General features: G+C 52.1%; 5 protein-coding genes across 5 annotated transcripts; 3 read left to right on the forward strand and 2 right to left on the reverse strand.

Moving 5' to 3' along the window:
- Positions 1-37: 37 nt before the first annotated feature.
- N0V96_004459 (uncharacterized protein) lies at positions 38-2,468 on the forward strand (the record flags this gene model as incomplete). Its single annotated transcript, XM_065757117.1, has 6 exons — positions 38-820; positions 877-1,173; positions 1,230-1,500; positions 1,568-1,671; positions 1,740-1,947; positions 2,020-2,468. The coding sequence occupies 6 exons, from the start codon at positions 38-40 to the stop codon at positions 2,466-2,468; spliced, it is 2,112 nt and encodes a 703-aa protein (XP_065614330.1).
- A 1,496-nt stretch (positions 2,469-3,964) lies between these two features.
- N0V96_004460 (uncharacterized protein) lies at positions 3,965-5,473 on the reverse strand (the record flags this gene model as incomplete). Its single annotated transcript, XM_053188531.1, has 4 exons — positions 3,965-4,144; positions 4,204-4,518; positions 4,581-5,381; positions 5,432-5,473. The coding sequence occupies 4 exons, from the start codon at positions 5,471-5,473 to the stop codon at positions 3,965-3,967; spliced, it is 1,338 nt and encodes a 445-aa protein (XP_053054493.1).
- A 4,033-nt stretch (positions 5,474-9,506) lies between these two features.
- Positions 9,507-10,422, reverse strand: BUD23 (18S rRNA (guanine1575-N7)-methyltransferase; the record flags this gene model as incomplete). Its single annotated transcript, XM_053188532.1, has 2 exons — positions 9,507-10,332; positions 10,400-10,422. 2 exons carry the CDS (start codon positions 10,420-10,422, stop codon positions 9,507-9,509), a joined length of 849 nt encoding a protein of 282 aa, XP_053054494.1.
- Positions 10,423-11,008: 586 nt separating this feature from the next.
- SVP26 (erv26 superfamily protein) lies at positions 11,009-11,791 on the forward strand (the record flags this gene model as incomplete). The annotated part of the gene is made up of 3 exons (XM_053188533.1): positions 11,009-11,078; positions 11,151-11,384; positions 11,457-11,791. 3 exons carry the CDS (start codon positions 11,009-11,011, stop codon positions 11,789-11,791), a joined length of 639 nt encoding a protein of 212 aa, XP_053054495.1.
- Positions 11,792-13,989: 2,198 nt separating this feature from the next.
- On the forward strand, positions 13,990-14,991 carry N0V96_004463 (uncharacterized protein; the record flags this gene model as incomplete). Its single annotated transcript, XM_053188534.2, has 1 exon — positions 13,990-14,991. One exon carries the CDS (start codon positions 13,990-13,992, stop codon positions 14,989-14,991), a length of 1,002 nt encoding a protein of 333 aa, XP_053054496.2.
- Between the last annotated feature and the right edge of the window lie 457 nt (positions 14,992-15,448).

Below are 15,448 nucleotides of genomic sequence, written 5' to 3' on the forward strand. Positions count from 1 at the left end.
TTTGAGCATAGTCATTCTTTACCTGCCCTTCGTTCACATGCATCTCAACGGCCTAGTCCGCGGGCTTGCCCTGCTGCTACTCAGCAGCGGGGCCGTCTCACTCCCGCACCAGGACACCCGGAACGATCTGATGCACAGCAGACGCCATCTGATCGCGAGACAAGCTCCCGTCTCAAACACGACGAGACCAGCTAGCACTAAGGCTTCCTCCACACAACCCCTAATCACTCCCGACCCTAGAACATCCACTCGCGTATCGTCAACTTGGACAACCATCGGAACGTCTAGCTCAGCACCGACAACGCAGACAATCTCTGGTGGAGAGGTCGTCGTAGCAGTTATCGGAGCAACCTATGTAGCCGGTGCGGGCGGCGGGTCTCTTGTGGTTGCCGGTGTCACTCACGCACTAGCTCCTGGAGCTGTTGTGTCAATCATCGGCACTGGAGCGAATGGTGATACTCCTGAGATTGAAAACATCTCGAATCCGGTCCCATCACAAAATCCGAAAACCTCAGATCCGGCAGAATCCAAGCCTCCTTCTTCTGCTCCATCTGTCCCCAGCTCTACCTCCGCAGCCCCTACTTCAACATCTGCAACATCGTCTTCCACGCCATCATCCACGGCTGTGCCAACGCCCTACATCATTCTCACTTCGCAAAACTCCACAAAGGAAGAGATTCAAGACCTTAACAGCACACTCTCAAGAGATGCTGCACCCAAGTCACTGGAGGAGGTCATTAGTGACCGCACTGGCTTGGTGGCCATGTTCAAGGCGAACATCACCACTGAGCAGGCAGACGCCATGTCAAAGCGCCCTGGTGTAAGTCTGACTCTTTCTTCTGCCGCGAGACTTCACAGTACTAAATAAACACATAGGTTGCCGGTGTTACTCCCGATGAGAGGCTGGAAGAAGAGCAACCGCCATCATCTTCTGCGCCACCCTCATCTGCATCGCGCCAACCAACAGCCACTGGCCCACCTGGTTCGCCAAAAACAAGTGTTCCTAACCCCGCTGACATTGCGTTGCAATCGGACGCAGTTGATGAACTCAAGGCAATTTCGCAGCCAGCTGGAGCAAGCATTGCGGACTTGCCTGGGTTTGGATATGCTTCAGAAGCAGGAAAGGGAGTCACGATCTATGTCATTGACACCGGCGCTAACGCTGAGAACTCGGTATGACATCTTTCAACAGCATACCCCCGTCCGTGATAATTGCTAACTCATGGCAGGAATGGACGGGCATGATAGGAACAAAAGGCTTTATGTACGCCCCTGGCGCGACAAAAGACGAGACCGATTTCTTGAACCACGGCTCGTGCGTAGCTTCAAAAGCAGCTGGGCCAGCATACGGCACCGCGAAGGGAGCCGATTTGATAGCTGTCAAGCTGCCAGGTACTCTCTCGCTTTCGGCTATCTTCACGGCTTTGATTGAGATTAGCAACGATGTCTTCCAGAAGAAGCTGGAAGGCAAAGCTGTCATCAACATGTCGCTAGGGTCTCGTAAGTCTCACCTTGCGCCTCGTTCTCCATCAGCCTGGCTGGTACACTAACCATTCGCCTATGGTAGGCATCCCCGACAAGCTGTCGTCTACCACTACCGCGTATAAGCTACTTCTTGTGGCCCTTATGGCGGAAGATATCGTCATCGTCACGGCTTCTGGAAACGATGCTGTGAGTCTTCCAACATCGTGCCTTCTATCTTTGAACTTTCATCTTGCTAATCATGTTTTGTCGTTCAGCAATACGGCGTCGATGATGTGACGGAGTACCCTGCTCTCTTCGGGCCTACCACGGACATCATCGTCGTTGGCGCAACTGAGAATGACGGCTACCGCGCATTCTTCTCTCAAGGCACTGGAGATCAACTGACTGTTTCCGCCCCCGGTTTCGTTGATTGTGCTTCTGGCAGATCTGCCGGCTCGCAGGAGCTTTACGGAACTTCCTTCGGTGAGCAATTGCCAATTATTTTCGCAAACGTTTTACTTGTAGGAGAATTGCTAACTGACATTAAACTCCTAGCCGCGCCTGCAGTCGCTGGCGTGATTGCAGTCTGGCTATCTCAAGACGAGCACAAGGCCCGTCTCCAGGTTCCGGGCTCAGTTGCAACAAACGTCAAGGAGATGGTCAAATCTCTCGCATACTCAAGAGTTGAGGGCGAACCCGCCGTCATCTGGAACGGCATTGACCCTCGTGGTCTAGCATGTTCGGCCCCTGGATCTTCTGCAGGCAGACGTCGCCAAGCAGCGCCTTCGGGCGGCGCCGGTGCGTGTCAAGCAACTTCCGTTGCCTCTGCAGCTCCTACCAGCACCTCTGCCCCAGAAGCTCCGACTTCGACCACTGGTCCAGCTGCAACCTCGGCTGCGCCCTCTTCATCGGCATCTGCACAGCCTTACCCACCGCCAAAACCTACATGGAGTGATGCTCCCCAAGGCTTTACTAAGGTTTTGGGAGCGGGATGGAGTAGCTAGTGCCGACTACGATGCCACTTCTGACAGTGCAAGTGAAGGGGTGACGAGCGGAATAGAGCAGTGGTGTCTCTCTAAGTGCACAAGTAAGTTCAAACCATCCACAAGCCATAATTTACGTCTAACAGCTTTTTCCCGAAGATCAATGCGCCTCGGTCTTCCTTTACAGAGTTCTTCAATTTAACCGTGGTGCCTACAACCCTTATTATATCTGCAACAGGTTCGTCCTCTCTGTTGAAGCGTCGCTGTATACACAATAAACGAAAACCTAACATCCAACGCCTTAGGTACAATAGGGTGTGGTCTGATACCTTTATCCAAACCGGTATCAGTTCAAGTGACGCGGGAGTAGCGTTCAAGTAAGTTGCTCCGGGATGGCCCTATTCGTATCTTAATGGCTAACTCTGTTTCAGCAAAGTATAGGATGCACAGAAGCATGTGTCCACGCTTGGCGTTTCCAGTACTCGATAATATGGAATAATGACACCGTGATGTTAATGCTCCTACGTACTTACTTCGAGTCATACAAAGAAAAAACAAATTTCAAAATTTTGAAGCAAATCTTCCGAGTGCTCTCCATGCCTAAGACGATGAACAAGAACTGCAAGTATTAGAATCTTTCTGGCTGGTCTCTAGCCTGCGTAATTATGGTTTCCTCGCTTTTCACTACCAGCAGTGGCACCCCAGACACAGCCAGCAGCGGAATAGCAAGCTGTGACCAAGCCCGCGCACCCAGCCTGGCAAGTGCCGTAAGCCAGAGGGCCGGCACATGCAACAGGAATATGTGCTGTGAGGAAAAAGAGGGAACAATGAAGGTACCACTGAGTGAGGCTTCATTGTGATTTGGTGTCTGTCTTGGAGCCGTTGGTAAGGATGATATTTCGTGCTATGTAAAATAGCAAAGACTTTCTGCAAGTGAGTCACTTAGCTTCAAGTAATTTCCATGAATCGACAATCCAATTAGATATATAGGGGATATGGTTCTTAGACTTTTCCCGTTGACGCAACTGTCACGGGCTCGGAAAAGTAGTTTGCATCACAGGAATGCTTTTCTTGTCGGCCTCCTGCAGAAAGAGTTTCACTATTGAAGCGGACTGAAAGTTTGGCCAACGCGAAGTTGAAGCACGGAACTGATCCATCTAGGATACAATACCGCGGCCTTGCTAAATTTACCTCTTCCAGGCATAATACTGGTCTTGAGCTTTATCCCTTTCCTCAAGCACTTATCCGATTACCGTATGACGTTTCGAAGGAAGCTGCCAACTGGTTTATCGCTCTTTTCGAGGCTTGAAGTACACCCACAAGGGAGGTTTGTCCCAGAAGAAGAAAACTTTTTGACCTTCTGCCCAAGATCCACTCTCTGGCGCCAGCTCCAAGTCAAAATTCCAGATGATTCGGGCAAGAATTAATCTCATCTCAGCAAACGCAAGGCTAGATACGCATCATGTTAGTAACCATCTTGATCAAGGTCCCAGGACGAGAAAGAGCACGATCAAGTACTAGAAAACATACTTCATGCCTAAGCAATTGCGAGGGCCGTAAGAAAACGGCTGATGCAAGTTCTTCTGATCGCCATCAAAGCGCTTATCATCCAGCCAACGCTCCGGGATGAACGCGTCCGGGTAAAGAAACTTGGTGGGATCGTGATATGCAGCATACTGCCAGATACCCAGAGTCGTCTGCATACCACGTCAGCGTGAACCTCAAGTAAGCCCCGTCGTCACAGAGGTAGACTCACCCCTCCATTTACCCAGTTACCGGCAATCTGCGCGCCGCTCGGAGGCGTCTGACGCAACAAGGCAACAGCGACAGCAGGATAAACTCGCATAGACTCTTTGAGGATAGCAAGCATGTAAGGGAGGCTCTGGACGCTGTTGACATCAATGTCTTGCTCGCTCTTGAATGCCGAGCGTACTTCAGCTTTCAGCTTGGAGAGAATTTCGGGATGCTTGCCGAGGAAGTATGTGGTCGCCGCGAGAGTAGTTGCAGTTGTCTCGGAGCCGGCTGTCGTGAGAAGGACCATGTTGTCCCTCATCTCGATTGGGGACATTTCCTATACATCATGTTTGTGAGAAAGAAAACGGAGGATATCAGGACCATGTACTTGATACTCACGTGTTTCTCGCCGCTTTTCAACAAAGCTTGAACAAAGTCTGGTCGGTCACCTCCAATAGCAAGCCGTTTCTTTAGGTTCTCCTCGGCCATGACCTGGCTTAAAGCCCGTTGCTTCAACACATCCTTGGGAACAAAGAGGATAAAGTAGAGAGGTTTCAACACGGAGAAGAGAGGAAAGTCGCTAATGGCCTGGATCCACGGAATGATCTTCATAGACGCGAAGAAGCTATCCACCCATGGATGCGAGGCGGAGTTTTGCAAACATCCAAAGGGTTCTCCAAAAGCCAGATCCCCAATAATATCAAACGTCGTCCACTCGAACCACTTGGAGGCATCCATGGCCACTGTTCCACCTTTGCTGTGTTCGTGTACTCTTTGGATGAAGAGGCTGATCCATCTGTCCATCAGGGGCTGTTGCTCCGCCATTGCGCGAGCAGAGAACGCGTGAGACAGAAGTCGTCGTGCGGGCCCGTGTCTCCCTCGCGATGCCGAGATAAGGCTCTTATCCATTTCTTCGTTGCCGTACTTTGGGTCTTTCCGATTCTCGTCTTGTCCGCGCTTAAGATGTCCGCAGACATCTTTCCATGCATCGGCGTGCGCAAGTGCCAGCTCGTTGGGTCCCACGCGAACGACGTCGCCGTAGCGCTTATGCAGTTCCAGAATGGTTAGGTGAGGAGTGCCTCGGAGGATGCTGATGGCTGCGGGCAGAGGCGTAGCTGCCCATAGCTTAGGCCCCGGATAGCGGCGTAAGGGATGGAAGAAGAGATTGTAGATGACCGTTGCCACTCCGTAGATACTCAGCTGAGAAGGTGGTTAGCTTGGGTCAGCTTCTGTCGTTTTGACTGGTATACCGCGGCCGCTGAAACAAGCAGCGATAGCACGACTGAAGGCATCGCAAATGTGATGACGGATGTAGCTGTCGTAGCTGCCAAAATATAGGATGAATACTGGTATTGATTGGAATATTGCAACGGAGATTGTAGCTCGGTGTGCTGACTCTTGCTGGTAGAACCACGAGCACAAATGCCGAAGGCTTCGATAAAGATATTTCTATTTCATTTCTGTCGCCATAAGGTCAACTTGAGTCGTCCGCCGAACGACGGCCTAAAAGTACAATTCTACCATATCAGTCCGGCCCCTGGCTCCGGCTCGGTTGCGTAATGCAGCCCGGCCCGCCGATCTCCCGAAGCTCGGGTTCCAGTTTCCAAGCCGGGGGCCGTTTCCCGAGCGGCGGCCCTTGTCTCGACTCCTCCTCACCTATCGTAGCGAAGTCCATCGTAGGGGTCCTCCAATAAAAGCCGATTTATTTCGTTCATCCTAGTGCATGATGCTAATTCTCCTAGATCTCGGCTTTGGGAATGCGATGCTCTTTACCCATCTTGTGCCATCTGCATGCCAAGGGGTTGCAATCGACTGCCCGCTAGGGCTTTTCCGCAAACCATTCGGGTCAACAGGGATGCTCGCAAAGGGTGAGTCAACGTCGGAGAATATGGAGATCATACCAGTACGTCTACGGGTACTTCCAGACGGCCAAGATAAGTGAATAAATATGTGTGCTTGGGGACGAATCAGGTCCAACTTGGTAACTCAACGACCCAAGCTCGATGCTCTTCATCAAGGGAGGCAAAGGCACCATCCTTCAGCCCCCGGACCCATTTTTCAGACCACCACCGTGCCGGAAGCCTCTGGATGATCTTACAAAAGTATGTGTACACAACCAACGCTTCTTGTGACGCATCACGACCCTGAATCAAGGCTATCAGATCTCCCCTGTGGTCCGATACGTTGCTGATCCAAAGGAACCCGTGGAAGATGTCTCTGCTTTCTGGGAACTCGGCCAGTACCGCAAAAGTTGCTTCAAGCTCTTCCGCGGCATGCAGATACGTTTCGTAATGTTCATTCGACTCAGTTTCTTTTATGCGGGCAAGTAAAGTACCGAGGTATTGCCTTTTTGATGTCCTCTCACGGTCTGCGAGCATGCCCATTGTGTATCCAATTATTGGATGGGTTAGACTGGTCGTGGTATGCAGTGCCATTGACGCCAGCGCGATTGACCTTGATCCGTGGAAGAACACCATCCAGTCTGGGGATGATGTTTCTTTTCGACTTGGACGGCCAAAGAAGGCATCTTGGGGGTGTTCCGTCTGCGAGATGACTACAGGAGTACCGGAGATATTAGCGCCACACATCGGTCGAGAAGGGAAGTTAGGTGATGCGTACTATAAAACATGATGAACATTGAGTATAGGAAAAGGTTTTCTCGCATTACGACATCTTCCACTTGGTCTATATGATGGATCGATGCAATAGTTGCCGCTGTCGATGTGTTGTGGTGCTTCAGTGCATGTTGAAATAGTGCTTCTTCTCGCGCCGGATTGAGATGTGCCAAATGAACGGCGGAAAGGGCCAGTAAGCTCCGCATGACAAAGTCACAGCGAAACCCGATTTTCGCCGCGTTCCTAAGCCAGAATGTTTTAATTACGGGGCTGACTGTCAAGCTGTCGTAGGTAAAGAGTGTCCAGTGATGTATGAGTTCGAGATCAAGCATATTGAGGTCAAGTGCTCCGCCCCTGAAGGAAAGACCATGAGACAGATCTGGTGCTGTAGCCTCTGTTGGAGGATATAGTTTTGGTAAAGGGAAATTGCAGGCTATAGCTTGCTTGGTGCATTGGCTGCATTGGGGTCTTCGTTCATCACACTGTCCCGAATAGAAGTCAGATATGGGCTCAACCTGACTTGGGGTGGCCGCCTACTTTTACGTGCCTCGCCTTACAGGCAATACATCCCGTTCGAACCTTTTTATGAGCTCTTTTAGGCCCATGTCTCAAGGAAGGAAGGCTTTCCATGCCAAGGTCTGTCGTCCACAGCTCCGGTGGGCACTTGGGAGACAGGGGCTCAGACGCAAGCTTCAGCAGGTTGCAACCAAGGTCAGGGGTCGCTGCTTGAGGGGTCTAGCTGCATCGATACCGGCGAGACCAGAAGCTGGCAGAACGAATAAAGAGTTATGATGATCGGATTGTGTGTTCCGTGAAAGGACTGAAGCGGTCGGGTAGCCTTTGCGGTTGTGTTACTGACGACGGACTTACGGGGCCCGGGCAGGCGGGCTCGGATCAGTTGGTCCCACTTCGTTCTCGTCGCGAGTCCGATGTGGGGTTTCGCTTCGACTTAGACGGAGGACCAATCACGATCAACAAATTGCGCAAAGGGCCTACAAGCTCATGATCAAAGAACAATTTGATGAGATCTCATGATTTTACATTGGCCTATTTCTTTCTGTAGAAGTCTCTCATTTTCCTTCAAGATATTTTGCGTTGGTCCTGGCAAACTCGACCGAGACCTCACCAAAATGCGAAGACTTGGACCATGGAGAGCATGACAAGCACCCGCCGAAGCTCTCGTTAAGCAGTTGGTTAAGTATCTTGCTCTCTACGAAATCTCATCGAAACTAAGGTAGGTAGCTGGTAAAGACTTAAAGCCTTATCCTCCGTTTCTCTTTCAGTCTCTCTATGCTGGTCCCCTCTGGCCCTGAGTATTCGAGCTCGAGACCCATGCATACTTCCCGAGCTTTAAGAAGCACCGGTGCCCCTTTCGTTCCTCCATTTATTCCAAAGACCTTCACTCCTACCTCTTGGGCAAGAATTCCTCTCTTCCATACGATATGTCAAATACTCTAGCAGCCCGGGTGCCCCGCGTCATGGGAGTCGCGCAGAGATCGATACTTCCACCAGCTAGCGTTCGGTGCCTTGCAACTTCTCCTACCAGCCAGAAATCCGTCTCTCCACGCCCGACTCGTCGCGAAGTTGCGCTACCTACACAATCTCAGCCCAAATCTCTGGTGGAATATGCCGTGTAAGTAACCCCGTCCCGGATGGATCACCCATGGGTAATTTCTAAGTACTCTCTGACCAGAACCACCCTCGACAAACTTGCCAACTGGGGCCGTCAGTCATCAATGTACCCAATGACATTCGGCCTTGCATGCTGTGCCGTAGAGATGATGCACATTGCCGGACCACGATACGATCAAGACCGATTCGGCTTCATGTTTCGAGCATCACCGCGCCAGTCAGATGTGATGATAGTCGCGGGTACCGTCACCAATAAGATGGCGCCCGCTTTCCGCCAGGTCTATGATCAGATGCCGGAACCGCGTTGGGTCATTAGTATGGGTAGCTGCGCCAACGGCGGGGGGTATTACCATTACAGTTACTCTGTAGTCCGTGGTTGTGATCGCTTGGTGCCGGTAGATATCTATGTTCCTGGATGCCCGCCGACGAGCGAGGCGCTGCTCTATGGGATGTTGCAATTACAACGGAAGATGCGACAGGGAAGAAAGTCGAGAATGTGGTATCGCAAATGAGCGGCAGAAATAATTCTATTGATCTGTTATCTACACTTGCCAGTTGCCGTAGTTCTCATCCCACAAATGATTAAAGGAGGAGTAGATCTCATCAAATACATGGTTGGGATGAAAAGGTAAGGTAGAATTTAGAAAATAAACAAGTGCTTTAGATAATATTCACGGAAGCTGTATTAGGATGGGTACCTTGGTAAATTCGAACATTAGACGAAGAGGAAAGGGTTAACAGGATCCAATGCCGCCTCATCTGTCATCTGTCACATCATCAGTTGGATACTTGAGCTGTTGTCTACTTCGGTGAAGTTTCCTGAGGTATTACTATATCTGTTGTTCAATTCATGGTGTGGCCAGATGGCTTTTTCTTTTCTGTTTCGCAAGACCTAAGACCATTGATCACTCCACGCTCAAGACTCGTAAAGAAGACAGAACCAGATGAAGCAGAAAGGCTCTGAGACGTAAATGAGGGTATCTGATTTGATTTTCGATCTCTAAAAGCAAGTTTTCCATTGTAACCCTGAACGCCATGCCATGCGATATCCCCGAGAACTCGCCCAAGTACTGTCCGCTTAGAAGGCGGTTCTGCGCTTGCGTCCAGTGTACTTTGAGGTAGACTTGACAACCTTTCCTTTCCTCTCCATCTGCTCCTTTTTCTTGACGATCCACGCCTTGCTTCCCTTCTTGATGTCACCCTTACCACTCTGCTGGCTAGCCTTCCTCCTCGCATCCTCGACATCGACGTTGTCCATGCCGTCCACAACGTTTGTGATGTCGCCTCCGCGACCACCCTCCGCGGTACCACCGACAGTCAGCACAAGGTAGAGCTTGACGTTCTTCGTCTCGGGGTCATCCTCGAGAAGACCGGCGCCGAAGCCGGCCTTGACCGCGGCCTGGGTGATCATGTTGCGCTGGGTGTCGTTCTTAGGGTAGAATTGGCACACGGCGCGACCGCCTCTGCGTAATGATGCGTAAAGACCGTTGAAGAATCTGGTGAGGCGACCCTCGGGCGAGGTATCGCTGCTCTCGGCGTTGCAGAGCCATTGGATTGCGGAAATGCTGATAGCTGCGTCGAAGGAACCGGCGCGGAAGGGTACGCCCTGTCCGATATCCGCGAGGAGTAGATCGCCCTCTACATCTCTTTGGAGAGCAATGTCGAGCATGGAGGGGGACACGTCCATGCCAACCCAGGTGTGTGGCCCACCATCTTCGGGGCCCTCAGCGGTGAGGATTTCCCCTGAAAGACCGCTGCCGCAGCCGACGTCGAGGATGAAGGAGGGTTGCTTGAGGTCGAGAAGCTCGAGGGCACGACGGGTCATGGATGCCTGGATGTTTTGGATACGGGAACTTGTCGTGTACTTGCGGGCTTCGGAGTCATTGTAGTGGATGTCGGCCGCACTGAGAGCAGAGAGATTTGGTCAACTAGAGGCACATGGCGGGGTTGAAGGGGGGGTCTGTAGCCTACAGGGTATCCTCAGGGCGCGACATGTTGGGCAGTGTTCTGATAGAAGATTGACCTCGGACAATAGTGAATGGAGGCTCCCTTCAATATTTGCTTCAGAGCAGTCTGTCGTCACGCCGGCGCATCGATGAATTGGGCGGTGAATTGTGTGTCATGGGAAATCCTCAAAAATTCGCAACTGGGGGGTCACGGATAGTTATCGATAAGGAGACTGTGAACTTCATTCGCGGTCTTATCGATAAAGATATTTTCCCCCCGGCGCGGGCAGAATGGACAGGTTGGTGGGGCCAAAGACGAGGAGATGCCACGATGCGTCCAATGGAACGATCGCTTATCTCATCCGCCGCGGATCAAGAAATCCCCCGAGTGTCCGCTAGGTAATACCTAATTCGACGCGCAAAGGCCACGCTTTCGCAAAGTGGATTTCACGACGCGCCCTGGCCAGCTCCGTCATAGCTTCAAGAGACAATGTAGGGAGCTTCTGTGCACAACCCTCCTCCCCCCGGCAGACCTCTAATTCAACAACTTCACACGCTCTCTATTTTCACTTCTCACTTCACTTCACTTCATGCCACGTACCACGACGATATCATAAATATAACGTCCGTCACCATGTGGATTCTACCTTTGGTCGGCTACCTTGGCTCCATCGTGGGCTTCTGCTTTCTGACCCTCGCCATCGGTTCGTCTTGATCTCGGCTCTCCCTTGGCATTCAGGTTGAGGGTGGTCTCTTGCTAACACGCCTGTGTCCAGCGTCCGGTCTGTATTACTTGTCGGAGCTTGTCGAGGAGCATACCGTCTTTGCGAAGCGCCTTCTTACAAAGTTAATTTACTCGGTCATTGTACTCCAGCTTTTGCTATGCATCGTCGACCGGTTCCCGTTCAAGTTGACCCTCATGGGAGTTGTCTCCCATGTCGTCTACCTCGGCAACATGCGCCGGTTCCCTTTCGTCAGACTGACTGATCCTCTGTTCCTGGCTTCTTGTGGTATGTCGCCGTCTTGAGAGCTGGGCAATTGCTCTATGCATGCCCCTTGAGAACTAACGTTTCCCTTCCCAGTCCTGGTCCTCGTCAATCACTACCTTTGGTTCCGCCACTTCTCTGCCGCGCAGCAAAGATCGTACTCCAACATGCACTCCTACTACGATCAACCCGACGTCCCAAGCTTCACCGAGATCGCCTCATACTTTGGGCTGTGCGTTTGGCTCATTCCATTTGCTCTTTTCGTGAGCTTGTCTGCTAGCGACAATGTTCTGCCTACGATGGGCAGCGAAGATCCCCTGCGGGACTCCTCTGGCAAGAGCAAGCGCCAAGGATTCGTTAAGTCTATCGTCGATACCGTTCTGGGTGCGCTCGCAGAAGTTTTCAGAACAGTTGGCTGGGAGCGGAGTTGATCTTCTCATGGCGTCAGCGGAACATTGACGAATGTCACATGCGAAGCATGCGGTGTGTACAATATGTCGGTAGACTACGATAACGACAGAATTGTCAACCCTGAAGATGAGCGAGAGAATAGATACCCGGAGATCTTCTCCAACCAAAAAGCCCCGCTTGGCGCTGTGCTGCCTGTGCGGCTCTCTTGCACTGAAGCTCAGCCGGCTTTTGTCCCAACATAAGGACGAGTTGCGGATCGATTCTCCAACACCTCACCCTGAAGAAGGCTGCCCAGTTGGCTCAGTATGCTCGTACTGACCTGTTAGCCATGACCTGCCACGCAAGCGACCATCTCTGAAATATAGTGTTCTCGGACTGCGGCGTCGGTGAGGCGGCCAATCAAGTCAAACCACACGCAAAAGTACTCTGCATGACCACTGCAAGCGAGGTCCTTGTTGGCTGGGATTTGACCCGTACGGGCGGCCAAGCGGCAAAAGTCCACACCAGAAGGATCAAGCACAAACTCGGTGACAAGGTGCCAGACCTTTGGCGGTCGATCATCGAACCTTTCTTTCCGCTCGCACTCTGTCATGGTCTTTTTGCGATGCCTGTCTGCCATGTGTCCAAACTCCTTCTGATATGACGGACAATTTGGTACTAAGGATGAGCGGCCGTGCCTTGCAGTAGTACTCGGGAGTCAAAAGTACCTGCGTACTTTTGCCTTTGATTTTGCAAGGTTCTTTTGAGCAGCGGCCCAGTCCCGCGACTTTTAGGTGGTGATAGGAGGCAATCGTCGTCGGCTCCCGGACCTCACTATCATCATGGGCGACAACATCTAGACTTTTCCTTCCCGTCTATACCTAGAATCCAGCCGCAAAAGACCCCGCTGAAAAGCCCCTGGTATTTTTGTCGTTGAGGAGGAGGGCGAGGAAGAAGAAGAGGAAGAGGAGGAGGAGGACCGTTTCGCTTCGCTCCTCATGGTGGTGAGGAGCGAGGGTTATGAGGAACATTGATCATGAATACAAAAGCTGGCCTGTCGAGCCCATTTTCCCTTCATTCGGTCGCTCAATCTCTCATTGCATTTCACACATCTCATCTCAATCGCGGTCAAGGCAAAAAAAGCACACAAGTCCACCGCTCCCAAAGCCGCCAAGATGTCTTCCAATCAAGCTCATTCCCCCTTTCAATACACCACCATCCCCCGGCCCCGACAAGGACAATTCTCAAACGCATTCACCCACACTCAACCTAACGGCTCCGATAATCTCAACACCTGGCTGACGGCCCCTCCTTCGGCGGCGCCCTTTCACAACATTGCCGCCTACCGATCGTCGACCTCGGCTTCCGGCGGCGGGCGGGGCCCCGCACCGGCTCCGAGTAGCAACGGCGCGACGTGGGGTAGCGGGCACGGCCGGCAGAACTGAGCGCGGAGCCGGCCGCGCCGAATGCCGGACAGCAGCAGATGTCTGTCGACAGCTTGAGTCAATGTTATTTTCGGGTGTTCCAAAGGTGGAATCTGGGATGAATAGATGGGCGTTTGGGGTAAAATAGCGTCACCCAATTGTATAAGCGAGGAGGCTTGCGAAACAGGATGGTTTATCTCCAGGTTGTGGTTTTCTCGGGATGCCACCGCAAGTTGTCAGAACAGGCAATATTACCACATATTTTGTCTGCATGTTCCAAGATGATTGAAGATGACCCGTGCCGCAGGAGCTTCACCGACAGTGCCAACATAGCCCATTTACGATGCTTGTTGGCGGTGGTATGATCTCTTAGGACCGTTAACTCCGTGCTTGAGGTCTCCCATATAGGAAAAGCAAGACTCCCAACCCCCAATAAAGTATACCTATCTCCGGCACCACATCATTTGTACCGAATTCTTGAGGCTTTAGCGTGTAGCAGAACGGGTAGTTATAGCCCCGAAGCAACATGAAGCAGCCCACCGATCTCATCCGTCGTAATAGGCGGGTGGACTAATTCGAAGACTATCCATTACAAGGCATGCTTACACTGAATGCGGGCCGCTTTGCGTCTGATGTGCTTGTTTAGTGTTCATCTTTGACATTGAATGAGGACCGGTGGGTATAAAGGCGCCCTCCCTGCGTTCTCGTCATCTCATTCGAGTGGCCAGGCAGTTGTAAGCAATACCTGGCACTCTCTTCCGTATTAAAAGCTAAGCACGACCATACTCGTCAGTACAGCGCAGAACGAACATACCATGGCTCCTTCTTTCAACAACGAAACCAAAGCAAGCGAGCTGGTGCCCGTCTATGCTCCCCACATCGCCGGCAAGACGATACTCATCACGGGAGTCTCCCCAGGCAGCATCGGCGACAGCTTCGTCCAGCAAGTCGCCGTAGCCAAACCAGCCACGTTCATCCTGGCCGGCCGCTCACCCTCCAAGTTCCAGCCCCTCGTCGACGAGCTCGCAGCCGCACACCCCGAAATCAACGTCAAGCCTTTAGCTTTAGACCTCACCTCCTTCACCAACGTCCGCAAGGCAGCAGAGACGGTAAACTCATGGCCAGACGTCCTTCACATAGATCTCCTCGTCAACAATGCAGGTATCATGGCCTCAGCATACAGCCTCACAGAAGACGGCTTCGAAAGCCAGTTCCAGACAAACCACCTAGGCCACTTCCTCTTCACAAACCTCATCATGCCCAAGATCCTTGCCTCCCCCTCCTCCCCGCGCGTCGTCAACGTCAGCAGCAACGCCCACAGACTCGGCCACGTCCGCTGGACAGACTACAACTTCAACGAGGGCATCCACTACGACAAGTGGATGGCCTACGGGCAGTCCAAGACGGCCAATAGCCTCTTCTCCATCGCCCTTGCTGAGAGGCTGGGCGGCCCGTCGAGGGGTTTGACGGCGTTTAGTCTCTGCCCGGGGTATGTCCCCACGAACCTTGCCGCACACGAGGCGCACGATTTCCCCGGGTTTTTGGAGGCCCTGCGCAAGGCTGATGTGGTGGTGGGAAGCAAGTATATGTGGGGGATGGGGGATATCCAGCCTAAAGATATGGATCAGGGCGCGGCGACGCACGTGTTTGCCGCGTTTGATCCGGAGCTGAAGGAGAAGAATGGGGAGTTTCTTACTGATTGTCGTGTTGCTGATCCTTGGAAGGAGGAGGTGTACCCGTGGGCTAGGAGTAAGGTTGACGCGGAGATGTTGTGGGCTCTCAGCGAGAAGCTTGTTGGACAGGGTTTTAAATACTAAGATGGCCCATGTGTATTCTGCTCATATCCGCTGGAATGCGGTCGTATATAATACAACTTTCATTCCAAAATTATCAACCGCATTAGCCGAGCGGTATACAACTGGTAGAAACCCACAAGGTTTCATAGGGATTCAAACCTCGCAGGTTCGGATGCTGAACTTTTGTTTTGAATTGGACCTTGAATCTCTCGAGTTTTGTTGACGAGCCCCTCGTGTTTGAATGAGCGCTGCGAAGCTGACTGATTGCGGCAGGAACCCGGGCCATGGAGTGGGAGGATTTTCCGCGAGGACATGTTGGCAACACACACGCCGTAACCTCGTCGGCCGATGCAGCAGAGCCTGAGTTTGGGAATACCCCCTGCGGACTCCGATTGCATATTTTTCATGGTTAAGTCCACTCATCCGCAGTAGCCGAGCGGTATTTAACCGCTAGAATCAGGACGTGGCACAACGACCG

The sequence above is a fragment of the Colletotrichum fioriniae genome (genome assembly GCF_027942845.1).
Source record: "Colletotrichum fioriniae strain IMI 355084 chromosome Unknown scaffold_4, whole genome shotgun sequence".
Lineage (NCBI taxonomy): Eukaryota > Fungi > Ascomycota > Sordariomycetes > Glomerellales > Glomerellaceae > Colletotrichum > Colletotrichum fioriniae.